General features: G+C 41.8%; 1 protein-coding gene across 2 annotated transcripts in view; it reads right to left on the bottom strand.

The window, feature by feature from the left end:
• Positions 1–3,997: 3,997 nt before the first annotated feature.
• Positions 3,998–27,668, bottom strand: part of sema6a (sema domain, transmembrane domain (TM), and cytoplasmic domain, (semaphorin) 6A) — a 59,512-nt gene continuing 35,841 nt past the window's right edge. The window contains exons 7-19 of one of the 2 annotated variants that reach the window (XM_030768179.1): positions 26,284–26,374; positions 25,355–25,474; positions 24,925–25,013; positions 23,494–23,711; positions 22,692–22,823; positions 21,666–21,821; positions 20,303–20,476; positions 19,268–19,408; positions 18,894–18,971; positions 16,750–16,808; positions 16,272–16,292; positions 12,832–12,987; positions 3,998–5,416 (exon numbers count right to left, since the gene is read on the bottom strand). In XM_030768179.1, the coding sequence (XP_030624039.1) occupies positions 4,290–5,416; positions 12,832–12,987; positions 16,272–16,292; positions 16,750–16,808; positions 18,894–18,971; positions 19,268–19,408; positions 20,303–20,476; positions 21,666–21,821; positions 22,692–22,823; positions 23,494–23,711; positions 24,925–25,013; positions 25,355–25,474; positions 26,284–26,374 (2,562 nt within the window). In that variant the 3' untranslated portion in view covers positions 3,998–4,289. The remainder of the gene's footprint in view (positions 5,417–12,831; positions 12,988–16,271; positions 16,293–16,749; positions 16,809–18,893; positions 18,972–19,267; positions 19,409–20,302; positions 20,477–21,665; positions 21,822–22,691; positions 22,824–23,493; positions 23,712–24,924; positions 25,014–25,354; positions 25,475–26,283; positions 26,375–27,668) is intronic. The other variant, XM_030768187.1, reaches the window with a different exon arrangement.

Here is a 27,668-nt window from a genome sequence, read left to right as displayed (position 1 = left end):
CACTTATAGATCAATGTTGAGAGGGAGATTAGCTGTTTAGAATTTTAAAATTCATACAATTTATTACAGGAATTTAGTTTAGAAAAGACACAAAAAGGGGATTAAACCCTTCAGTGGAGACGAAAACCACAGGTATTTCATCAAATTACCTGTCTGAGTCTAAACCTCGTAGCTGTATGGTAGGAAGGTAGGATAGGATGATGTTAAAAAAAATAATGTTTGGTTCTAACTTCAGTGGCTTACCGATGTTAATCTCCAGTACTGGCAAACAGACAATGGCTTAACCCACCTAATTCAAGTTCCATTACTAACTATGTCATAGTTTAGGATTTTCTATGCATGGTTTCTTGGCAACTGAAGGATCAAATGAATGAGATCCTCAGTCAACCTGGCCAGTGGCCAATAGCAAGCAAAAGCAACTACAATCATGCATTTTTGGACACATGTATGGCACAGAGGCAGGAAAAGTCACACATTATAAGATGATGGCTGTTATTACCTGATATCAGCTGTTCGTCTAGATGGCTGGAATAAGGGTCAGGGATTATTTGACTAAGCTTGTTTTGTCTGCAGACTGTGGTACATTCAGAATGAGGCTGGCCAAGAGATTAGCGATAGAAGCTGATGGGAACTGCTCCGAATATGTGGCGATGAGCTAGTAGTGGACGTAAACAACGCTGACCTTTTCGTTTTTTGTCTGTAGAAAAGGTCCCTAAAAGGTCATCTTCTAATTTGTGAGTAAAACAGTCATTTGGATTCAGCATCGTTTTGGCTGAGATTCAGTGCTAAGACGTAAACATTTCCACTGGTACATTAGCGACGCTGGTTTAAATCTATGTTCTGTGGTTTTATGCCAAACAAAGTCTGGGTATGGATTTCATTTCTCAGGACGGCTTTGAAGCATTTTTCTTCCAAGAGAACAAAGTTGAGGAAAGACAAAACAAAGCAAAAAAACCCCCAAAAAAACAGGTTATGCAGAGACAAGAAATCAACGCGCTCTTATATTTCTGAAAGTCTATATTCACGCTCTCACCTCACCTGCATAAGCGTGTCAACAAAGTGTCAACTGACTCCAACTGGTGCATCTGTGAGAGGCTCCAGACTGATTTTTATCTCACTGTTTATTCACAGTGAACAGGGCTGAACAACTCATAAACATGTCTGCGATCAAAATGTACTTTTGTTTGAGGCCGTCTCAACAATTGTTCCTTTGTCCTAAATTTATATCATCACCTGTAATCTCCCTCTAATCTTAATCTTGATAAGGAAACCAGTCATGGTGGTTTGAGACAGCAGTTTACAAACTGCCAACTTTTATCATCTACCATGACAGGCAAGGAGCCATCAATATGCTCTTTGTCTAAAGATACCTTTCCCAAAAAAATAAAAAATAGAGACACCTTCCCCCGAAAAATAAAAAAAGACATCATTTACAACACATCAAGAAACAACATGGCGCAATCATTGTGACAAGAACTGTAATTTTTTTTTATTACACTTTTTTTTCATTTATTAAAGAGAATTTCTTTACAACATACATTTAGTCGTGAATCAGTTGTTAAGGAGGTGAAGGGCAAGAGAAACCTTGTGACAACAATATCTTACAAGCTTACAAATATTTTTTTTTTTTTCGAAACGCTTTTGTTTGAGATTCTTGCCTCAGGTTTTGCAACTAACAGTGAATGGCAAAAAAGGGGCAGGGTTAAAGACAAAAGGCACACTGAAAAACAGCCCACTGTCCACAAATGCCATCAAAACTGTGGGCAGAGATGCACTAGGAGAGAGAGAGAAAGAGAGAGAGAGAGAGAGATAGAGAGAGAGAGAGAGAGAGAGAGAGACAGAATGACTGTCCATATACTGGACAGCACTTTGATCCATGACATGGTCAATGCAGTCTGGCCCTACAAGTATTTATGTACACGTTAGTCGAAGTTACCACATACTACAGTGTGCTCGGAGACTGGGCAAACCCCACACGGTATTCCCTTCACGCTGGCTGATGAAAATGACTGGTTGTTCGTCTGTGTTTTTCCTTTTTTTTTTGTTTTTTTTGTTTTTTGTTTGCTTGTTTTTTGAACAAAATAACTGCAAAAACATAGAACTCACCTATCTACACTGACAATACTACACAGGTGCTTGGTTCCTTTGGGGATGTGTGATCAATAAAAATATGTGAAGGAAAACAGCAAAAGAATCAAATTGGAAATTTCAACAATATTCCTTTAATTACAGACACAATTATATTTGCTGAAATTCTTCCATAGACACTGGAGTGTCAATGCGTTTGCTAATGATATTGAAGGGCTTCTCTTCAACAGGAACCAGCCTGCTTTCCCTGCGTAGAAACTGAGATTTAGTGAAAGCATTAATTTAAACCTGATTTATTTTAGGGGGATGCTGTCGCTGGATTGCTAACTGATTAGCTTATTCTTATTGCAGTGTACTAGTCAGAACCAAGGAGGCCTTTTCAAGAATATACATCACTCAATGGTCACCTAACAAACAAAAATATCATCAGGACTTTGTGAAGAGTAAAAAAAAAAAAAGTTCAAAAACAAAACAGAAAAAAATCCAACAACAACATTTTTCAACACAGCACAAAAAAAGGGCTGTTTTAAGCGTTATCATTGGCACAATCAGAAAAATGACCACAGAAAGAGAAGTTTGTAGGTTTTAGACTTTCCCACTTTGTCCAATATTCCAACAGACCAGTTACAACAAGAACACCTACATTCTTTAATTGTTTTTTTTTTTGTTTTTTTTAATCAAACAAGGGAAAAGTCAAAGTCAAATAAAAACTATATGGAAACAGTTAACAGCTAGAGAACTTGTCACTACTCAGGGGGGTGTAAGGCACAAATTTACACGTGGAAAAAAAAAAAGACAAAAATAAAAAAGAGAAACAGATGTAATCCAATAAAAGGACCTGTGTGATAAGACTAGAAAAATGATACGTTTCAAAACTTGCCAAAAATGAAGCTTTTTCCCCCTCCCATTTGTGGCAGGACTGCCAAATATCCACACATTTATCTCGTTGTGTGTGTGAAGTGTGGATTATCCTTTTTTTTTTTCTCGTTTTTGCATTCTGTCATGCAAAAGTGAGCCAGAGTGGCACGCGGTGAAGCGGTAGCCAATCGGCAGAGAGCTTTGCTGACACGGTCCACAGTGCTGGATGTAGATGCCTATGGAAAAGTGAGGGTGAGTTTCAGGAGTTCCAGTTTTTTTTTTTGTTTTTTTTTTTTTGTCCTTTTTCATTTTGTTCATTTTGTTTTTTCCCTCTGATTTGTTATCACAAGGAAGATTCGGTTCCATGTGCTGTAGGTCCAAGCTCTACCCTTTGAGCCCCTCTCTGGCACAGTTAAATAAATATCCCCCTCCTTATGGAGGTTTTTTAAATCTCTAAGAGTTCAGTTACCACAGTCCAAAGAGTTAGTGGACCTTTCTTTCTTTTCTTCTTGACAAAAAGTCGTACTGGCTCCAGTTTAATGACTTTAAATAATTTTTTTTCTCACACTCGATTAATTAAAATTAAAAAGGAGATCTCTTCTCTCTGAGCCTAAAAAGAGTCAGTCTTTCTTCGAAAGCACTTATTAAAAAATAAATACAACAAGCTATTAGTATTAACAGTCATGTGTTATTCAATAACCAGTACAGTAGAAGGTTTCAGGCCTTGTATGAGGCAGAATTTGATTGCTGTGTCCAGTAGCTATAACACTGAAGAGGTCTTTCACAGTTTTCCATTGTAAACTCCAGCTGTTGTTCCAGTCTGAGCTTTACTGTGTCCAAGTGCTTACTTTTCCTGGGTAAATCCCAGAGCAGACTATACAATTATCCCACTCCATGATGTGCTTTTGGCAGTCTGTTGAGAAAACCACAAAAAAAAAAACCAAAACAAAAACAAAAAAAACCAATCAAAACATTGGTCAATTCTCTGCACTCTCTGCTCGAAAAAAAGAAAAAAGAAAAAAAAAACCTCTCATCTTGAACGCTGTGTGATGATATGAGTCTTACTGATGAAATATTCAAGAGAGAGAGAGAAAGACAGAGGGACAGTCACGTTTTTTTGTCAGTAGCAGGTGTTCCACTTTTTGCTCGACCGGTAACTGGGTGTCGACCGCCTGAGCTCAACATATACATATATATGAAAACATCTGTTTGTTTTTGTTTGTGTGTTGGTTTTTTTTCCTTTTTTTTTTCTTTTTCTTTTGAAAGACGCATTTCCTGTACACAGATGTACAAAAGCAGATGCATTTGCGTTCCCCTTGTTATTCCCCCTGCGCGTGAGTCGATTATGTACACGAGTCGCTGGACTTGACTTTCGTGGAGAGAGACACAAGGGAAGGCTTGGGAGGAACGTCAGGCTTGAGGTGTTTGGATCCGCAGCGGGGCAGCGAGCCATAAGAACTCAGGCTGGGGTGACGGGAGAGCGAGACGCCCTGCACAGGTGACGTCACGTGCATTGAGTCTACCCTCTGAGGGGCAGGTGGCGGTGTCTCCACACGGCTGAAGCTGTGATTGCGGGCCAGGTGAGAGGAGTTGGAAGAATTGGTGTTGTGCTTCTTCAGGGCCGCCTGACCTTTGTGAGAGCTCATGGGATAACCGCGCTTGTACTCGTGGCCGTAGACGTCCAGGCGCTTGCCCATCTGCGGCACGGCTGGAGGGATGCTTAGCGACGCCTCTCGCTGGGGCACGCGGGGCGGCACCACCCCGTCATTCTCGGCCAGGCCCATCCCGTGACATGGGCTCTTCATCGCCTGGTACTCCAGCGTGGCTGCCTGGTCGTCAGGCATCCCTGGGCCCAGCTCCCCTGATCCTCTACGGTGAGGCTGCTCCACATACTCATGTTGGTAGGCCTGCTGGTGTTGGGGAAGGGGCAGCACCACGACACTGGGGATGTGACCCGGGGAAGCTCTCAGAGGCAGGTCTGTAGGGATGACTGGGGAGCCCATGGACGGTAGGTCTTTGGTGCAGGCGTTGATCAGGTTCTGGTTCCTTTCCCACTCGCGGCTGCCACGGCTGGGCTTGCGTCTGGGCTGCATGGGGGTAGACTCTGGGGTGGGCAGAGCAGCCAGGTCCAGGTGGTGCTGGTCCGCTTTGATCAGCATCTTGCCGTTAGCCAGCCGGCCGTTATGCATCAAGGGCGTGAGGATGGCCTCAGGCCGCCCATCTTTAGACTGGGTCTCAAACAGACCGGTCAGCTTGGTCACGCTATTCATAGAGCCGCGACGGGAGTTGACTGAGTCTTTGTCTTTGCGGCTGGACAGTTCAAAGTCACGGCGGCGGTGATCACACACGCAGTACACGATGATACCAGAGAAGACAGCACCCATGACAAAGGCCAGGATAACTGCTATGGCCAAGAGTGTGACAGGAACCATCTGATCGCGGCCTTTCTGGTAACTTTCACGAATCACCCCTGGAATGAGAGTTCAAACAACTTTATAAATGTTTCCATAGATATCAAGAAGTAAGCTAGAAAACAGGTAGCACTTAAAAGGTATCACTCTACTGCACATTTAACAATATCAATAGGTCAAATAATTAGATGTGTTACTGCTCCAAACTTGAGATCTCACATACTGTAAAATCAGAAATGACAAAGCACCCTTCTTGCATGGGTTAGTCCAAAATCCAAGCATAAATACAGTGATGCATGCACATTTGAGCTTTGCAATTGGTTAACCACATCTGCCAGCACCCAGACCAATAGATCTATGGCTCAAAATTCTTACCTAATTGCATAACCATTTGAGTGAATGACACTTGTAATTAACCAATTAAAGTGTTGCTACTACTGCTCTGTCAGTGGTAGCTGGAAAACCCCTGAGAATGTTTTATTGATGTAACATCCTCAATGATCATCAGCTGCAATTAAAAATTTTGCAGTGAACCACATAATTACATGGTTACGTTAAATTACAGAGCAAAATGATCTCAAATCATAAAAATGACACGATAATGCAAATCACTATACAGTGGGAAAACATTAGTGACACAAAGAAAGTAGGTTTTTGGATTTTATCTGTATTGAGGGTATAAATCCCAGCAGATACTGCGAGGAAGAGTAATCCCTGAGAGAGGTTTCAGATGTCCGTTAATATCAACAATGTAAAGGTAGAGATTCATCAATTTGCAGCGAGGATTAACCAAGTGGTTTTTATCCTCCATAAACACAATCTGTACTTTATAGCAAGTCGTAGTGAATGCACATTCTCATCTGACTTATGCTGTCCATTTAAATCTCCCTTGGTCATGTTTACATTGGAACTGTCGCTGTGATCCTTGACACAAGAGATACAATAGTCTTCCTTTTACTAAAAGAAACCCTGAAACCAGTGGCACTTCTGCCTGAGATTCCCCATAACCTCAGGTTTAGTCTGGAGTTCACGGTTAATTTACAACACTAGCCGCAAATTCTCCTTTTGTTGGTAAGAGCGTCCGTTTTTTTTTTTTTTTTTTTGGAGGCTAAAGGGAATCTCTGGCTTAATCTTGTGAAGTTTAGATGAATGGCTGCCATGTTCCCAGCATGACATCTCATGACAAAGTAACCTGTCTGATTTTCCTCTCTCACATCTGCTTCTCTTCTAATGGCAAGATCTAATGAGGATTTCCTTTTAACCACTGTGCCCCCCTTTTTCCCCCATCGGGATGAATCGTACCCCACGCCATTTGATGTGTTGGAAGAGTTGACTTTTACGGTATTATACTGCACATTATGGATTAAAGTGAAAGCTTGCTGAAGTTTTTTTTTTCCATCTGAGCCAAAATATGGACTGTGTCTCCAGAGAATCAAGTGAGCCAAGTTATGGAAACTTATTAAACGAATTAATTTGAAGGTAATGAGAGTCATTCTGGCTGCGCATCTTTCAGGTCCAAATTTTTAGTACATAATTCTGTACACAAAGAATCTTTCAAACTGCTTTTGGTTCTAAGGATTCTCAGCATGATCTTCACAGCAGGAAATTATAGTTGGCCTTAGAATAACAAACAGCTAAGCCTGAAGGCAGACACACCCAGGCTAGACTGAGGATAAGCAAAAACCACTGATCAATTACAGTTTATATTCGGTAACATTCTATTGCAACATTTACATGTTCACTGATTTGCTTGAACCAGAGTACAAAGGCTAATGGGGACAGCTCTGTATCACACATGGGTAAATACAGGACCTCGCTACTGTTACGGTGTATGAGCAAGACATTTTAAAACAATATGCTCCTTCTCCTGGGGCCTGTCTGATGGAGAGAAGATTGCTTGTTGGAAGCCAGGCTTTGGAACAGCCCCTTACCATGAACCCCATGGGGAAGAGAAAGGTTAAGGTCTTTCTCCCCATCCCATGACTGGGACACCCCTTAAACCGAGGCCCCCCCTCTCACTGTCCAAGATGATGGACGAGGAAAGGGGGATGGGGTCACTTAAATACAGCCTCTAGGCTTCACTGAACCTTTGAAGATTTTCGAACTTTCATGTATGAAGTCAATTGTTTCTCAACCCAACTTCAAAGCAAGGACAAAGTCATAAAAAAAAAAAAAAAAAAACCCCACAGACCATGGACAAACAGAACACAGTTAAGGGACCGAGACGGCCCCTTCTCTTCTTTCTTTTTTTCCTTTGCTTAAATAGAAAACTGCTTCAAATGTGACTGTCTTGATTAGTCTTAAATACTGGACTAAACCGCATCTGCTGCTCGCACGACCCTGTCAAATCACCTTGTAAAACTTATGGAAAGGAAACAAAATGATTTCTGACGGAACCTTTCCTCTCACAGGTTGTTAAAAGAAAGGCAGCCACGGGAACAAATCTCTGTGAGGTCGTTTAGCATTTGAATTTCATGAGGCATCGCTCCTTGACGTCTGGATGTTTTTCAAAAGATGCTTCGCTGCAGCCTATTTAGCTTACCTATGTTTGCAGGCGTTTGCACGTACCGGGGCGAAAAAAAAAAAAAACATCCTGTGTGAATGTGATGTGTGAATATTCTCACCAACACCTTTGTAAAATATAAAGAGCAATCTTTAAGGCCACAATACCAGCTCTGTTTTCTGTGACTTCAAAGCAAGCGGTGCATTTGGGCAAAGCTCTCAAGGGGTCTTTGGGAATCGCTGAAATCGAGGGCATTGTTTGATGGGGAAGAATAAGATTAAGGATCTTGTAATCAGACAAATACATGTGCATTCTGGTGGGAATGTCTCGCGAAGATATTAACACTAGTGTGGATTGCGAAGAGAGAGAGAGAGAGAAAAAATTGCAAATCCCTTAAGGTTCTAGTTCCAGTGACAAACTGATCCGATGATTCTATTCAAAGCATCTCCCTCGTGAAAACAACCACATCTTGTTTCATCACTTCAAAAAAAAAAAAAAAAATATCAGCACAATTGCTGACACTCGCACTGCGTGTTTAATTTCGTTTAGGTTTATTAGCACCGCTGCAGAAATGAAGACATGCATCAATATTATCCCTCACAACAGAGAGATGAGCAGCAAAAACAGAAGAAATAAAACTAAGCGAGACAAGAACAGTCTATGAAGTCTACGACATAATATCAAACATTAATAGGGAGTTCTATCATCTGTTTACACAAATTAAGAAGTCAAACTAAAAAAAGACACAGAGGACGTGACAGCTCAGCTTATGGGAATACTGCTGTTTCTTGCACTCTCTAAGCTAAGAGGGTGTTAAGAACATGTGCAGATGAATGTGAAGTGTTGTAACTGCCTCTTAAATGTTTCAACTGACGCTTCAGCCGCCCCACTCTCCAGAGGTGGGAGCAAGGTGATTTGGCACTATTTAATCAGACATTATACCCCCAATGCCCTTGAGAAAATAGGTGTCAACACTTCAGTCAGTTGTAGACATACCCATATTTTCCCCCCACATACGTGACATTATGCTTGCAACGCTTTGCAGTATGAACCCACGCTAGGCCTGCAACTACTACGAAGGTATAAATAAATAAAATCTAAATCTAAATTCTGTATTAATTAACTGCTTTTTTTTTTTTTTTTTTTAGTAAATCCTCTCTCCTTCTTAGTAAACCAAATACCAGTACAAACAAAACAACAACATTTCTCTGATAAGATTTCCAACCAAACTAGCGCACAAATTACTTATAAATCATTTATGCCTCATGCTATCATGCAGATATATTTGATTCAGTCCATCCTCTGTATTCCATTTCAGGATTTGATTAGAGCCACAGCTGAGAGAGGCTTTTGGCAGTCTAAGTCTCTTGACAGGACTCTCTAACCGGTTAATTGTACATTCGCCTGTCAGAGGCATGAATACCTGATTATGCACATGCCCTACATCTGGAGAACCCTTTAAAACGCTTTGTCCCCTCAAACATGATTGAGGTCATCATACACAGTGTCTGTTTGTGTGTGTGTGTGTGTTGGGGTGTGTTTATAGAGGGTGAGGTTGGGGGGAGGGGTGGAGGTGTTTACACCAGGCAATTTTTTTTTTTGGAGCAACAACATCTGAATCCTTATTTTCTATTAGTGCTGTTTACACATACTAACACATCAATAATATCAATAATTACATTGAGTAATTCAAAAGGAAAATGAGACTAATATATTACTGTTCTGTTTGATCCACTACTGTGCATTCTTTCCCATTTAACCAGACAGCCAGAGAACGTCATGAAAAGAAATGACATTTTTTAAAAAAAATTTGTTAAATATTTTAAAAAATTCTTTTTTTTTTTTTTTTATTTTGCAGTGTAACATTCTGACAACAGTTCTGCATTTTCATATCCATTAAAAACATCCATTTAAGAAACTAAGGAAAGCTATTAGGTAAAACCATTTCAGCTTGCTATGCGTATCAGAGTATCAGAGCAAAGGTGAAGGACAGCAGTTCCAGTGCTATCAAGACACCTTTGGTGGAAAATAGCAATTTAGTGAAGACAGTCATTTCTCTATAACTGTCACGGTGATGAAAGGCTGGGCTGAAAAATTATATCCGGTGTGCTATTAAGTGCTACTAATTTGATAATGAAACCTCTTTCCATCTTATTTACCCTTCTTCTAGGATTATAATGAAATCATACTATTATATTGTCATATTGAACTATTCAAATGAAATACCATCACCAAATGTATACACTGGCTGAATTCCAACCTTTACAATAAATTTAATCTATAGAGTGAAGGATGGATTCCCCCACAATAGGGCTGACCTTATCGAGCCAAGTCGTTAACCAGCCAGATACCATTTCCCGTTTTTTTTTTTTTCGTGGAAAGAGACACCTGCTGCGTAGCTGAGAGATGGTATTGTTACAGAACCAAACATTCAGTCATAACCAATTCATATTGCGGGTGCTGGCTATGCAACGCCCTGGAGAACAGCCAATCCAGGTTAGAGTTAATGGTGAACATACACCATGCAGTGAAGAGATACTAGGGGCAATGAAGACACCTGAGGCCTCGTAGAGAGAGTTCTCTCTCTCTCTCTCTCTCTCTCTCTCTCTCTTTCTCTCTCAGTCTCTGCTCATGTCTGCATTGCTTTTGTTATTGACCCATAAATCTGAAGACAGACTGCCACTGCTACAGGTTGGCAAAGGAAGGGTGTGAAGAAAGAGAAATAGAAAGAGAGGGAAAGAGAGAGAGAGAAAAAAAAGAGAGGGAGAGAGAGAGAGGGAGAGAGCAGAAGGAGGGGGGAGGAGAGGAGGTGAAAAAACCAATTCTCACAGACAAGGCAGAAGATATGATCTCCAATAGGGTTATTGGGACGCGCCGTAAACACTGTTAGTAATACAGATCTGTGCGACATTAGGTAAGAGCCTTGGAACATTCCATCTAGACAGATGAGGAGAGGTCCTGTGGAAGGGAGACTACTCACAATGGCAGCAGATGGTGGAAAGGGGGGGGGGGGGCATGGAGGAGAAGAGGAGGATCGTGGGGGTGGGTCACAGGAGAGGTGGGAATAGCACACAGACTGATGAGCCAAGACACACAACAAAAGTGCCTTCAAAATGTACTGAGAAAAAAAAAAAAAAAAAGCTTCGCAAACCAGCCAGCGTCGGCGCGAAACTGATAAATATTCCTATTTTGAATATTCATCATTCGTTTTTTTTTTTTTTTTTTTGAGTCGTGCTCCTGCGTTAACGCTCATGAATCCCGATGCAGAATTATCAGAGGATATGTGTATACAGCATTTGGTTGAAATGCCATAAACGGGGTCATGCATCTAATGCAGATGTATGACATGTGGTTTTACCCGAATATTTGTGTACTGTTTGCATATTAATGACCATCACGCTGCATTCTAGAATGTGTGAGGTGACAATTTCTGGAGCACTGTCTCTTTGTTTTTTTCTTTTTCAGAGTACATTGGACACTTCAAAATAATAACAGAAAACAGTAGGCATTCAGAGGACAGGGGAGAGGATTAAGTGTGGAAGGAATTCCAGGGAGACAAAAGCGGATGAATATTTATTATGGTGCTGTTAAAATTGTTAGGCAGATATGAATAATACTGCAATGAGAGAGAGGAAGAGAGAGAGAGAGAGAGAGAGAGAGAGAGAGAGAGAGGAAAATTCAGCAAATCTGCAAACAAAGTTTGGTTAAAAAGGAAACCAAAGCCACAGTGAACAAATAAAAACAAGCCATGCAACACCAAGTGAACTTATAAAAACAATACTGTCATTTGCATTTAATAAACATTGCTTAAAACTCATTTAAGAAAAGCTGCAAATGTCATAAAGAGAAAAAATAAATAAAAACAAGTAGAAGAAGCTGGATTTAAATGTATGCCTTTTGCCTCTACCATGAGCGCTTTGAATAAATCAGCACCTGGTAAAGGCAATGAAGACAACAACATTGCAGTGATGTCAAATAAGCATGCCTTACTCTGCTACCATTGTGTACAGACGTGCCGCTTCCAGTGACTCTTGAGAACAGTCATTCCCTAATACCTAATTTCTATTTTTAGCTAAAAGATATACTTCAGAGAGCCAGAGAGCCGGGGAGAGAGAGAGAGAGAGAGAGAGAGAGAGAGAGCTAGTTACAGGTGATGTGTGGACACACTTCATCTCTCTTAAGTCTATCACATTTTAGAGTATTTCACTTCACTATTACACTATTTCACTGATGTGTCTGCTATTCTACACTCTCTAGAGCATAGCGGAATACATTAAGACATAAATTTCAGCACTTTTACTTCAGAGTTTTTTTTGTAGCACACAGGAGCTCACGCTGTACTGCTTCAAATGTGTTGGAGAGGCAAGCAGTAATTTACCCATGATGATGATGATGATGATCATCATCATCATCATTGGTAAGCAGAATAAATTAAGATCAGTGCTTTTCTAACGAGTTTACTAATTGAATGTGTCTAAATTTCGTTAGGATCTGTTTATTGGGATTTACAGCGGTTATCCTGGTCAGTGAGACAGCATTGATCCGGCCTGCATAATAACTCCACTGTTGTTTATTGGTTTCTTCAGCATACATTACAGTGTTGCAAAGGACCTCTAGACTGGGCGTCGTTTCCTATCACAAAAGGGCGTTCAATGTCACATCTCGCCGTAAGATAATGACAGGGGGACCATCTTCTTCTGAGGAAATAAAAGCATCGCAATCTTCCGTTTTGGACGATGATAACCTGGATATTGCCTCTCCCCTGAGAAAGGGCAGGTCTTTAGTTTAATAAATCTCTCTCTCTCTGGCGCTGTGTAATTTGTTCTCTTGACAGTGTTACACTTTCTGGTCACCTGGAAGCAGCAGGTCTATTCTCCAACCCCCAACCTTCCACCCCTCCACACCACCACACCCCACTCCACCCCACCCTTCCTTCCACAGGATACTAGACTCCTCCATTCCAAGGCTTACCATTGGCGTCCTGCTGGTTTTGAGAGGACACAGCGATATAGGGATCCTTCTTATCGGTCGGCGCAGGGGGATCCTTCGGGTTGACCATGCGCCCTCGGCCCAAGGGACCTCCCGCGGGAGGCGCGGGCGAAGTGGGGAAGGGGAGGGTGGCATGGCCTGTCGGATACAGTGGGGGGTGGGGGGGTGGGGGATTAGAGAACTTTCTCAGAAGGTGCACAGGCAAGATGGGCAGTACCACTGTCCACTGCTTTGCTGTTTAAACGGCTGTCTGCAGCTCCTCTGGAAGCCTGACTTGTTAATTACTGCGGTCACAAGGACGAGAGCGGCGACCTCGCTATTTCTGGAAAAGACACTTTTCAAAATAAATTCCTACTGCGGGCAGACTTTAGAAATCGCCGGTCTGCCAAAAAAAAAAAAAAAAAAAGTCTCCTAAGAACAGCCCATAAAACCCATTGTTATAATCTACTGTTTTTTTTGTTTTTTTTTTATAAGCATGCAGTATTCTCATCAACACTCGACCTCCAGGAAGGTCATTTTCCACAGACTCAAAAAGACTAATGATGAAGAAATTAAAAAAAAACATGCTTTTATTCCAGGATCTCACACTGCTTCACGCATGCACCTGTTTACTGTTTGCTGTATTAGCGACACACACGCTGTCGAAATGACCTGAACAGAAGCTTCGAATGGAGGAGAGAAGAACGACAGGACAGACTGAGCTTTACTATAACTGTTCTGTCATTCACTGTTTGTATTCAGCGGCAGTGCATTAGCTACAATTAGCTGAGTATTTCAAAACAGCAACTACACCACACAATTAATCAGATGATGGGCCATTAAGATGATAAGTTATTAATCTCTCTGAACCCTGAATGAAATGTTTGATCACACCCTCTCTTCTCTGCTAAGTGGATCAAAGCAAAATCAATTACAAAATGGAAATTGATACCGACGCTGCACAAAGAACAGACCGTCTCAAAGAATCTGTTTCTCCTATTACTTCCAACATTTTTCCAACATTTTTTTTGCCTTCACACTGATTCTGTACATGATTTTAGCTGCTTTGTACTGGGATTAGTTTAAGACGCAGTGCTACAGGTGCATGAGTCATGGGAGACAGCAAACAGCCTAAGTCTGTTTTTGATCAAAACAGTGGACTTAAAAAAAATAAATAAATAAATAAAATAAAAAAGAGCTGAAGCGACACACACGGAGACTAACACCACAATAATTAACACATCTCATATCTCAGTCTAGCACTAAAAGCATCCTAAATGGCATTCTCCCACGCCTATAAGGAATATTTGGAGCTGGCACTGTTGCTATTGGTCTATCGTGCTGGCATCCCCCCCCACACACCCCCCCCCCCTCCCCCCCACCCACCACAACCTCTCCTTCCCTCAGTCTCCAAGTCACAATCATTAAAATGATTTATTTAACAATGCGCCGTAGGCTGAGAGATTAGTGTGACAGGGCCATTTTATAATTCATTTTCCACAGTGCAAGAAGTGCAGTCCAGGCAGATGACACACATACAAAATGGGGGGGGGGGGGGGGGGGTGGGGGGGGGGGGGCGATAGCTCCTATGGAAAAAAAATAATCTCTTAACTGCCAACTTGCACATCCCATTTAACTAAACTAATAGAATTTGAAAAAGAAATTCCAGAGAGAGAGACACTCCTTTTAAAACGAATGCTTATCCTGAGCTGAAATCTGGTGACTTATGTAGTTTAACCTCATAACACGTGTGGTCCTGGAAATGTACAGGTAATGGAGGTTTGAGAAATAAAATAAGTTTAATACATTATTTTTTTCATGTATCCATTACCGTACTATGCAAAATCAAAAATATTTCTGTACCTTTTAGTTTTATTGTCAGGAACGTTCATGTGCTATTGTTTATCTTTTTATTCAAATAAATGGACATTTTCCCATAAAGAGACATACGGTCAGTTTGCGCCCTAAAAAGGAGCTTTTAAGAAAAACAGTAATGTCAAGAGTCAATTCAGAAAAAAAAACCCGAATAACTAACATGGAAATAATATTGATCCATACACTGTTGATACTAGCTCTACCCATATGCTATGTCTCCAATAATACTCAAATCCACAAGCATCAGTTCGTCATTATCATAACCAGTCCACATTCTGTCCATATGTCTGAGTGATTTTTAGCAGCACGCAGGGAGGAACCAGAACAGTAGGGAGAAACAGGGGGGGAGCGAAAGAGAGAGAGAGAGAGAGAGAGAGAGAGGCGAAAATGGAAAGATAAGAGAGAAGCATTCTATTCCTGTCAGGAAAAAAAAATTGTGACTAAAAAATTGGCGCCTATCAAACTGGGGCGATGGTGAGCATGATATGTAGGACGCGAAGGCAGACGTTCTCACCCCCCCCCCCCCCCCCCCACCTCCCCAACCCCCCCCCCCCCACGGTAATCAGAACTGTTTAGAATTCCACCCTGTGCCAGAGGGCCAATAGCATCAATCAACCAGCACCAGCAAATTGGCATATACACACGTTGTGCGTATGTGTGTGTGTGTGTGCGCATGTGCATGTGTGTGTGCGCGTGCGTGTGTGTGTGTGTGTGTGTGTGTGTGTGTGTGAATGAGAGAATGATTTTTCATTTGGTTGAAAGAGAACGTGTGTGTATTTACGAATGTAGGAGGTTGGCTATGTGTGCATGCGTGTGTATTAGTGTGCGTGTGTGTGTGTGCACGCACGCACTGTCGATTCACGTCCGGATTGTATTTCATGAATAATTTGTGCGGGCTGGTGATGGTGAGAAGGAGCTTGGGTTTTATTCTCTGTAAACATCTTCTGTCATTTGCATTTTGCCACGTCTCTCACCCTCAAAGCCTTCTTCCATTAACAGCTAGATCCATCCAATTAGGAAATCAAAAGGTCAGGACAAATCAATGCAGCCCTCAAAGAAGGCTCAGAGGAGGGCTAGGGAGAGGGAGCGATAGAACACTAGAGAGAGAGAAAGAGAGTGAGAGAGAGAGGGAGAGAGGGAGAGAGAGAGGGAGAGAGAGAGGGGAGAGTAGCTGGTGGCAGGGGCCAGGGCTGTCTGAACTCTAATTGACAATTGAGGGAGAGGATTAGCACGGCTGGAGCTTCTACAGTCTACACTATTACACAGGGATGACTGAACTCCACACACAAAAGAGAAAAAAAAAAACATTGTATCAAACTGACCATGGGGAGTGTTCTGAGATATGTCAAGGCCATGCTGACTTGAATGTATCTCTATAAAGAAAAAAAAAAAAAAAAAAAAGCAATGCATGCAGGTAAATGGTAGGCTATATGGTTATTCAGCCAAAATGAATAATTAGCAAAGCTGATGGGTAAAAAGTGAAAGAAAGAAATAAGCCAACTCGGAGAGGGATGAGAGGAATAATGTTGAGTGAAAATCTCTTATGTTGCCTGTGTCTTGTCACTTACCATTTAGGGCCACATAGGAATCTGAAAAGAAAATCATTGTAACAAACATGTTAATGCTATGGCATGTATTAATGTAATGGCATTCCCTCTCTATTTGAACAGTTCAGCATCATATATATCCTCATACATATCCTCATACAAATCATCATATGCACAATATGTATTGTATCGGAAACCCGGTGATTTTAAATCAAGAACTACGATTCCAACATGGAGTTTTCTTCTAATTTAACTCAGTTGTGGTTTTCCTTTACGCCTGGCACATCACATGATTCAATATAATGCAAATGAGGCGATGAAAACAGGCTTTTGATTGGCCTTGGCATGGCCCACTGTCTGCTGCCACTTCAGTGTGGCAGTGAGTGTCATTTGGGGCCTGTGGGCATTAGGGTTGGGTCCAAACAGAGAAAAAGGGGAGCGGCTGCAGCATGACGGCCACGCCGAGCCCAGATAAACAGAGGGAAGAGGCCTTGCTTACTTTGGCAGTCGCCCAGTCCATCTGTGTTGCCCTGTTCCACGTCCTGCTCGAAGGACCATCTGCGGGAAAAAAACCGAACAGAGACATCGGTGTGAACGGCTGCAACCTTCCGCACGCACGAAAAAAAAAAAAAAAAGGAGGAACACACACACACTCAAGACCGTGACCAAACTAGGTCTAAGTGGTGAGAAGAAGAACCTGCATTTGATAGTAGATACCAATGGTTTCGGTATGATGTTCATTGCAATTAACAACATTTATCAACATACATTTACTGCAATACGCGCCAAAGAACCATACACGTAATTGCAATGTTACAGAATGAACTCTGTCAAGTCTTTGAATCAAAAAGTGCATTGGTGAACAAAGCCAGGTCGCATTGGAAAAACTTTCTACTGTCAAAACTTTTGATAGACACTATCAGAGTACTCTAAATAAGAACTCATTCTGTATCAGACACATCTGCTCTTTCCTGCCAAAGATTCACACGCAATTCACAATCAAATGGAGAAGAGAGGTGAGAGACGGATAGCAGAGGAATTCAAGGTTGCTATGAGAGACAGAAAGATCTGTTTTTAGTTTCAGGTTAGGCGTGATACTCCTGACAGACAGCAATCACACAATCAAACGAAACAACCAACCATCAGGGAGATTACATTCGCAGTCGTTACAGCTGAACGATCAGACGCCTAGTGCTACAGCTCACTACGGAGGTAAGACAGCGGAGAACGAAAAGTCTCCAAAACTATGGCAAAAATGATACTTTTCCACACGAATGAACCCATTTTCCCTGCCGAGAGCATATAGCAGAGACTTCTCAAACACAATGGTGCTCTTCAACTCACACTTCAATACACAGCAGATCCCATCTCTATGTGTATGTTTCTGTATCTTGTGATTCAACTGTCAGTTTGATGCATTGTACATCTACCTGGCTCACACAATACATGAAAGTGACCTGGCACCTCAATTCAGCTATCTCATCTCTATAAAGATACAGATAGGAAAATGTCAAAGCGCTATTATGAAATATTTCTTCCTGATCACAGAAACACAATGTGAGAAAAAAAAGTGATGAAACTTAAACGAAAGACAAAACTGGTTGTCACGCAAAGCCAACTAAAAGCCGACAAGTTTTGGATCCTGAGATTTAAGCGATTGAGCGATAAAGTCTTGTTCCATTGGGGTCATTTCAAACTTTGCGCTGTTCATTTTTCGTCTCATCACATGCTTACAAAGCTCTACTTAGTCCAAAGAATTCTCAACATATTCTCTATGGCCGAGAAAATGCTTTTGGTTTTGAGCTAGAATAATACATGACAAAGCATTCAGACAATATTACCCATGAATGCTTTACGAACTGAAGAGAGTGGAAGCGAACACATCATCCCCCAGAACCAGATGGTAATAAAGAGAGGGATAGAGAGAGAGAAAGGATCTGCGCTATCCTTCCTGGGCAAGATTGCAACAGAGCTTTTCATTAAACATAGGCAAATCTCAAGCCAAATGCTTTTAGTCGCTCACCACAAAAAAAAACAAAACAAAAAACAACAGATCATAACAGTGTAATCCTCACTCATTCACTTAGATGTATTGTACAGTAACAAAGTGAGGTCAGATGACCTCTGAATGCCTCTGTCTGCTCAATTTCCAAAGTGGAAACTCAATCAGAAACAGTCTGGGAGCTCAGTTATGGAAATCATCATAATAATAACAGGATACAAATAAAACAGCATGCGAAACTGATCGTTTTCGCTCAGATCAAATTCGCTTAGCCTCAGAATCCACAGCTTCATAATGATCTCATCTGTAAAATGCCTTATTCCTCGCCTCAAATGACACGTTGTTTGTTCGGCGTTCAACCACTGCTTTATGGTAAATACTGCTATGAATCATGGGAAATTCCCCAAACCCCTCACACTATCCTGCTAAATATCTGTTTTTTTTTCCCCTCTCTCTCAGCTTGTCCTACAACCTCATCCAGAATAAGAAAAAGGAAAAAAAAAACCCAAAGCAAACCACAATTAAACAAAGCAGTTAGACAGCACATGTGCTAAGGACAGACACTGGGCTGGCTTTCAGTCAGGGCTTGGCAAAGATTGACAGTGATTACAGTAGCCGGGGAAGAAGTATGATTAGCATACTTTGTGTTTGGCACCACCTCCTTGCAGGCACCCTCTGCCACCCAGCCACAGTAGGGGTCCCTGGAGGCAATGCAGGACCTGGGCAGAGAAGGACCAGAACATGAGTTGACACAATCAGTAGCTGGAAATGCACTGTAGCATATTTATTTTCCCTTAGTCTCTGTACTGTTTGCAGAATTTAGCGCATGATTATTTGCACTGATACAACTTAATGTGGTATAATTATGAATGCTACGAATAGAATATATATCAGAAACGGATTTTCAGGATTATATAACTAGAATAGTGCTTCTGATCAAATTTACTTTAGCTGTTTGGTTTGACAAAAAGCTAACAGAGGAAGAGGACAGTTGCTAGTTAACCGTGCAACGTACTTTTTGCATTTGCCGTGTCGTTCGCATCGTGACAGCGGCACTCTGACGACACACGAGGTGAACGCCACAAAGAGGGAGTGGCTCCGGCTGTCAATCTGCATACCGATGATGCGTTTGTCCTCCACGCCATCGATGCTGCACCTACACGGTTGTCAAGGACACACGCACAAACACAAGCAGTCACATTACACTCTGTCCAAGTGTCCGGATGGCACGGAAAGCCAGGCTAATCCCAAGCGATTCAGACATACTGGGTTGGGTGGGGGGGCGGGGCGGGGCGGGGCGGGGCCTGCCGTGTGGGTGGGGATTTACCTTAATGGAGCAGTCACTCTGCATTAGAGCTCTCAATTATGGCTTATGGTCCATCCATACTATGTAATACAGACAGGCTAGCCTTGCCCTGATCCTTCTCTGTAAAGTCACTTACGTTAACCGCTAAGCCGTATGGCTCCAAGCCAGAGAACTGCTTGGACAGTGACATGCGTGTGAGCGTGCGTGTGACTGTGTATTTGTGTGTGTGTGTGTGTGTGTGTGAGGGAGAGAGAGAGAGGGTTTGTGTGGTGTGTGGGGGAGCTATGTCATTTTTGCCAGCGGATGACAACTCCTGTCCAAACTCTCATTACCAATGACTTGCCTCCTTTCGCCTTTGTCCACCTATATATATATTCCTCTCGGTCAGAGAGAGGAACATGTTTTCTCGATTTATTCTCAACGCAGAGCGATCCAAACCCTCAACATGTATCAGAGAGGAATGGGAGGGTGGGTGGGTGTTCATCTAGTAACCTCATTCTGCCTTTCTTTTAATCATCCCCTGTCGTTTGGCTGTGCAGCCTTTGTGGTCTGAGCTGAAGCTACAGAAGTTCCATGCGCTCTCTTTAATTTGCTAACCACACTTGAGCAGAGTAACTGGAGAATAACTTTTTAAATAACAGAGCGGCAGCTCTGAGGGCTTGGATGGGGTTGCCAGTTGCATTAGAAGGGGGGTGGGGTGGGGGGCGGTTAGTCGTGGGTAGTGGGGTCTGATGAGGTACACACTTTTCGGGATTGTAGACGTTGAGCTCCTCCAGAAACAAGCTGTCATTAAGAAATCCGGTGCTCATCTTGGCCAGAAACTTGAGAATGATCCCTCTTTCCGACCCGAGGAAAACAACCGTGTGGTTGCGGTACGGTCCTGCCGCGTTGTCCACGGCAATACGTGTCAGCCGGTACCTGGAGTCAACAGAAGGAACGGAAAGAAATCTTCACTTCATAAAAAGAAACATAGAAGGAAAAAAAAAGACATTTGCCTACATTCCCTCTCCAGAAAAATGAGACCATTATCCAGCTAACTCAAGTTCCAATTAACATGGAAATCTTGCTGCTAATAGAATGTGTGTATAATTTTGCAAATCAGTATGCAAATACATTGCCAAGGTAATTAAAATGGGTAAGATGAAAACACTGAGATAAATAAATTATTCTGAAATTCTTTCATCTTTTTGACTCCCATGAGTCTTCAAGGGTGGGTGGGGGGGGACTACGGTTTAACGTGGGGAAACAAAGACATTAGACAAGTATTCAACAAATGTGCTTTCAATAATTCAGTACGTCTTAGACAAATTTACTCCTGGCCAAACAAACACTGATGAACAATATCACAGAAGCAACAAAGGAGTCCTCTCTTTTACGACACTCTTTTTTTTTTTTTTGTTCCGTGAAAGCTGAGGATATCTGTAAAATGAGATACTTTTTCTTTCAAAATAAGGCCAAGCTCAGCAGGCATGTCCTAGGATAGACGCGTCTCTTTATATGGTTATTGCCTTGTAGGAACGTATTCTTATGCTGCTAGAAAAAAGATCTCCACTGCTCCAATTTGTACCGAAAGGGAAAAAAAAATAGACTGGTTTCAAACATCTTCCCTTCAGGGTACAGCTAAGATTAAGTCTAAATGCGGACTAACTGGTTTCTAGTTGACTTCCTGCTGCAAGAGAACAGTGTGAATAGTAATTATGAAACAGATCTTTCCAAACTGCTTTTTGCCCCAGTTTTGTAATGAATCAATATGAGGCAGAGCTTAGTGTCTTTATCTGTATTCCACTTGCCACTGCTCTGCATTGAAAATAGCAGGAGCACATCTCGAAAATGTGCAACGACAAACCATTTGAAACGACATCATTTTCCCTCACCTTTCATTACAGACCTGTAGACTGCCACAACCAAATCAATTTTTAAAGTAACTGTGGTGTGACTTTTTATCCTTATTAAAGATGTGGTCAGGTCGGGCTTTTTTAGCCTAAGCTAACCATGCCGCTTTACTGAAACCTGGTTCAAATGATATTGCAACAGTACATGAAATGAGAGTGGTCTCCTTTTTGTTAAAGGGCGTCTAATGATATGCCCACACACAAATTGCACTCACCGAACCATCGTTTTGAGAAACCAGGGACGGTGGGCGATAGAGGGCACTGCTTCGTCCATCAGAGGGTGCATCTTGATAAAGTTCAAGGTGTCGTCAGGGAATTCGTTGGACACCTTGTATTTCTCTACTGACTGACCGCCAGCACAACAGCCTGGCCTGTGGATAAAGGAAACCAGGAGAATAAAAAATAAATGAATAGAAAGAACCTAAGATAACACAGCACCACACATGCCTCTTGACTGATGGGAGGCATTGGACAATGAGACTGTTAAAAAAAAAAAAAAACAAGGACAATGTACGTGTAGGTCGAACACTTAACACTTTGAACACCTCACTTTGCATTAGACATCAGACTGTTTATTCAGAGTTTCAGTGTTATAAAATGAAGAGAGCACTGTATGATTCAATAATGCCTTTGATTATTTAACTCCTTCAAACTGAATAACAAAAAAACTACATGAATGAGGAGACGCCACATGGTACGTCGGCAGCAGGAAAAGCCACACGCACCAACAATCTGACATCTCCCTTCTGTTTACGTGTGTGCATCTGAGTGTGTGTTTGTGTGTGAGTGTGTGTGTGTTTGTCTGTGTAATATGTTAGAAGAAATAAAAAATGAAATTATATAAAACAGTTGTGGATCTAATTAACACCTGACCTTGTTTTTTTTCCGCGGATACGCAATTTTATGCTAATCATTGCCGGGCGATATCTTGTCGCTACACGATTGCAACCCAGAACATATGGAGCCAGACGTCAACTTTAAATTATCCTCTGCTGGAGGAGCTTTGGTTTTGGAAAGCTACGTTCAAGAAGAGGGACCGTGCGACGAGATGCTTGTGAAGGATAATTAGGGATACTTCTGCAAAGATCGATCGGGCTGGCTGGGTAGTGTGAAATTAGTCAGCCATCTGGAAAATAATCAAACGCCCCATTTGCTGATATGCCTTTTTCCCCCTCCCCTTTTGTTCTTTCTTTGTTCTTTCAATTGTATAAATTAGCGTGGGTTTTCATACGTTACCCTACCTCGGTTTGGGAACTCTCTCCTCGGGAAATGGCGTCCAGGTGGAATCGGGCGACTTCTGTTCTTTGAAGCGACCAGTGAAGGCAGTTGCCACTTCTGCCATGTCGTAGGCGCAGACAGCCGAGCCGGGAATGCTAAAGCAATGCCAGAGTCACATATTTACTCCCTCAGATACCAGCTACTGTGTGCATAGCAATACTCTGAATCACTCGCTTCTCCTTAGCCCATCTCTTAATGGGCCTATTCCAGCCATTTTGGCTCTGATGGGAAGCAGATACAAGGACAGGATTGTGACAGCTACAGTGATGCGATTCTGTCAGACCTCAAGGCCAAAACTGTAAATCTCTTTAATAGGACAGAAATATATGGACTCTGAAGCCATGTTGTGTTGTGTCGAGACACTCGGTCAAAAAATGGGTGACTAATGCACCCCCATTGTACGGCTGCTGTCTGCAAGTCGATACTGCTTCATTTTCTTCGCTTACGATAATGGGAATATGTCTCTTATTGAAATTCTCATTGAAATTTCGAGTTGCCTCGCTGACTTTAATGCCCATTAACCAAGCTCAATTGCACTGTCACACGCAATTGCCTTATCTACTTAAACCGCCATAACATGGGAATTGTAAAATACGAAAGCTCAGCTGCCTTTTTGCGATTCTCATTTAGATTAAAAAAAATGAGCTCCTTAACATATTCTCAATTCTCCAGTATTAATACTCTGAAAGCAGAAAGCGAGATTAGGGTGAACTCATGAAATAGCTGCAAACTATGAATTGGATATTGCTCAGAGGTAGTATGGACCTGTTGTACGGCGTGGAGAAGGTCGCCATGACGACATCCCGTCCGTTGATGTGTATGACATCTGTGACGGCCTGCAGGATGTTGAAGTAGAAGTGGGAATCTCCAGGGATGGAGCAGTTGAGTCGTGTCTTCAGGAAGGAGGTCCACTGCTTCTCCAGCACACGGGGTGACCCACCCCTGTCGTTCTTACACACCCGCGCCACCCGAGGGAACACCACCTGACGGGTGGAGGCACATGTTCATTTGAATGCACGCATACACACACACACACACACACACACACACACACACACACACACATAAACACATATAAACACACCCAAACACCTATACACATACACACATGTGCGCACACACATGCACACACACACACAAACACATATACACATACACACATGCGCGCACAAACACCTATACACACACACACGCGCACACACACAAACACACACACAAACCTGTTGCTTTCCTGAATGTCCCACACATAATAAAAACCCCAACGCAAAGAACATTTCTCTTGCCAAATGCTCTGCTTTAATCTAGAGTCCTTGGTTATACGGGAGTTTGAGCTATAAAAGGGCCATTTGTGTGGATTGTACATCCAGAATGAACAAGAGGTTAAGATAATTATGTTTATTTTCCTCATTCAACCTTGGTTTGCCGTGAACACTGCTTTCTTAAGGGGATGCTCACTCCACAATTACAACTCAAATCACAGAGCAGGTTAAATGCGTGTGGTGCCACGTAGGAAGCCATTATCCAATATATGTGGCACAGAAGATGAAAGTGCCCTGGTGAATTGGGGAAAATTGCGCCAAAGAGCATTTACAAAATGTGTTTCTGTGTCACCTTTCCATTTCTTTTCAAATTCACTAATTTTATATTGTGTGGAGCAGGGAACGTAGCTGCGTCACACTCTGTAATGTGTAGCCTGTCTTTTTTTTTTTTTTTTTTGGAGGGGGGAAAAAGGTAATACCACACTGAGAAGAAATAAAACAATCAACCAACATAATTCAGCAAAATTATATCCCTTCTACTAACTCATCAAAGGGCACACTCATTTTTTCCCTATATTCTGTTTCCACGCTTCAGTTAAGAACGGAGGACATTGGGCACAATGTGAAAGGGCAGTGAATGTTCTATACTTGGAGTAGCAAAAAGTGAGGGGGAGTTGAGAATATTTTAAGACTTCCAGCTGAGGTCCCAGACAGCACCTATTGGCCTTTTGGAACTATTTTTAGAATCTACTTCCTGACTGTGCTTTCCTTTTTTTCGAAAACAGCTGACAAATGCCGTCTTCCTGACCTCTGTTTTAAGGTATTTCATACACCCACTTCCTGTTTACCTCCTAAACCACATCCTGTCTCGGGTCTTAAGTAGGTAGAGCTCCTTCGGCTAATCAGGAATAGCATTGGCGAAGAAACGTGGCCTCACCTTTCCCATACTGTTGTACTCCATGGCGATTTCCCGAAAGAAAAAGTAGATGAAATCCCCATAGTCCACTGCTTGTACAAAGTAAGGCTCTGGAAACAAGGTAGATGCACATCACAGCTGAACTTCACAGCTGGGCAAATAGTATTAATGTGTGTTGTATTACAACATTAATATGTCTTGTATTACAATGGATTTGTGATACAAAACATGTATGATATCTAGAGATGATACATTCTTATCATCTTGTAGAAGGAACACACGTGATAATATATGTAAGTGTAAATTTTGAGAAGTCAGTATAACTTAAACAATAAAAGGTTATGTTTTTTTTTCAGTAAGGTGGATAAGCAGAAGAAAATCTTACTTCAGATGGTCAAAACATCTCTGAGTTTTGACCTTTGAATGTGTATGAGTCGTATCCCTGTCTCACCTTTGAGCCATTTAGAGTCGTGCTTGACGGTGCGTAGTGTTGGACTGTCGCCCAGGCTACGATAAATGACAGCGTCAATTGCTAGGAAGTCTGTTACTGTAGCTGAGTAAAGCTTCCCGTCTGACAAAAAAGAAAAAGAAAAAGAAAAAGAAAGAAAAAGACAGAATCATAAACTCATTTCATCAATTAAGGCAACCAGCACACACAAAAACACTCATAATATCCCAGTCCCTAATGGCAAAATATCCTAATACTTCCAAAGAAACCCAAACCCTACAACTTGGATACATACAGAAAACCAGGCATACTGAAAGATTATTCAAGTATACTGTTAGCATGAGCCAACATATACCCACGGTTACAATCACACACACACACAAATACACGCAGAGAGTTGCAAGTTTCTTCTTTGGCAGAAGAGAAAATATGATTGCAGTAATAACACAATAAGATTTACTGGGACTATCAATGGAGAGAAATCACTTTAACAGCTCTCCAATTGGAAGCCTCGCAACCCACTAAACGGAGCAATGACTCACTCGGGTTTTCCATTTTGAAGTTATTTTTAATCCCCATATTTTGGAGAAGATTTCATGTTTTTTTTTCTTCCAAGCAATACCACAATAGCTTCATGTGTTTCCAAACTGGCCACAGCTACAGTCTGCCAAACAAGACACCCTTCCCAGTAACAAGGAACAACTGTTGCCGGGGACGTCTGTCTGCGTATTCTGTCTATGATACGGGGGGGGATCCTTGTATTCCTGGAATACTTCTGTAATGCTTAGAGTGTATCAAACAGCCACACTGCTCCGATTTCAAGGGTGTGAGCCCGGTTTTGTTTTTCAGACGCCATTATTAAAGCGTAAATTCTAAAGCTATGAAAACAAATTAGTAAAGTCATGTTTGTGTGCAGTATATTGGTAGCTTACCAGCAAACAAGGCAACATTGGCATGCTTTGCGTCATACGGGCAGCGCGCCATTCCGCTAATCTCCTCCCCAAGGGCATCCAGGGTGTCCATCTACAGTGAGAGATAGAGGGGAAAGGAAAAGGTCAGAGGTTAACCCCACCCACATAGCTGTAACCGATGCTTCCTCGCATCTCTCTGACTTCTGTAAATTCCACAGACAACTGGTTTACCGTGTGAATTCATGTAGAAAAAAAAACCAAAACATGTGTCTGACAGAGAAACTAATTGAAATACCCAATTTGTCCATGTAATAACCTGGTCTCCATTAAGGTTGTGTGTACACTTGTCTATATAAGGGAATGGTGCAGCATTGTTCTATTCAAGGAGTTGTTTCAAAAGCTCTCTCTCTCTCCCTCTCTCTCTCTCTTTCTCTCTCTCTTACTCATTCAACAAAAGCAGAGCCTTGCCAAGACGCATAACTGCTTATGCCACCATTTTTTTGGCTTCTAAACAGGTCATTTTGTTTTCTATTTCGATCTCAGCAGGAAAAAGCTATCATCTGCCCACTAAAAAGGTCACCCAAAGTCTCTCTGAATGCAGAATTTCTCCATTACAATATGAATTATTAGTAACTGACAACAAAAACCTCATTAACATTTCTCAAATAAGAATCAAAGCGGTGGAGAATAGGAAGGTTTCTCTTCTGAAAATGAATTGTATGGAGTTGCGTGTCATATAGCATCCGCAAGGCATTCACATTCTAAAAAAAAAAAAAATCACTTGATTCTCATGAGACCAAAATTCTAAGAGTAAGGACGGCCTACTTCTGTTTATTTCACCCTGGTAATGATCTTTGCCCTTAGTGGGTCTGGCTTTCTGTCATGGGTTTATTCTTGCCTTTTCAATGGGAGGAAGAGACTCCCAGACAATCTGGAGATATACGAGGTCAACCTTGTATCAAACAGCAAGGCAGGGAGTGAAAAAAAAAAAAAAAAACATTTCCCCAGTTGTTTTGTTCCTCTAGCTCCCTTTCTTTCAATTCCTCTTCTGGGGAGGACACTGACTGATTTAGTAATTAAATCCTTGCACCAGGGTGACATTTTTAGAAATGTGAAGACAAGTTCACACTGACCAGTTGAAAACATAGTTGAAAACTTGGAGGTCGGGTGGAGTGGGGTGACATACGATCTCTTCTCCCAAGGGTTACAGTATACATACAATTTTTTTTTTTTTTAACAGCTGCCATGTTAGACTTTTGTCTGAACTGCAGTAGCCACAATTTGAACTGTTTTAATCTCATTGCCTGTAGCTGCAGTTGCTGAGTCAGGGGTAAGCGACTTGAGGACTCTGAGACAGTTCGTCCCAAGTGTCATCTCATATACGTGCTTGTTAGAGTTATTACTCC

Source organism: Chanos chanos, chromosome 1 (genome assembly GCF_902362185.1).
Source record: "Chanos chanos chromosome 1, fChaCha1.1, whole genome shotgun sequence".
Lineage (NCBI taxonomy): Eukaryota > Metazoa > Chordata > Actinopteri > Gonorynchiformes > Chanidae > Chanos > Chanos chanos.
This window is presented reverse-complemented; position numbering and strand designations above follow the sequence as displayed.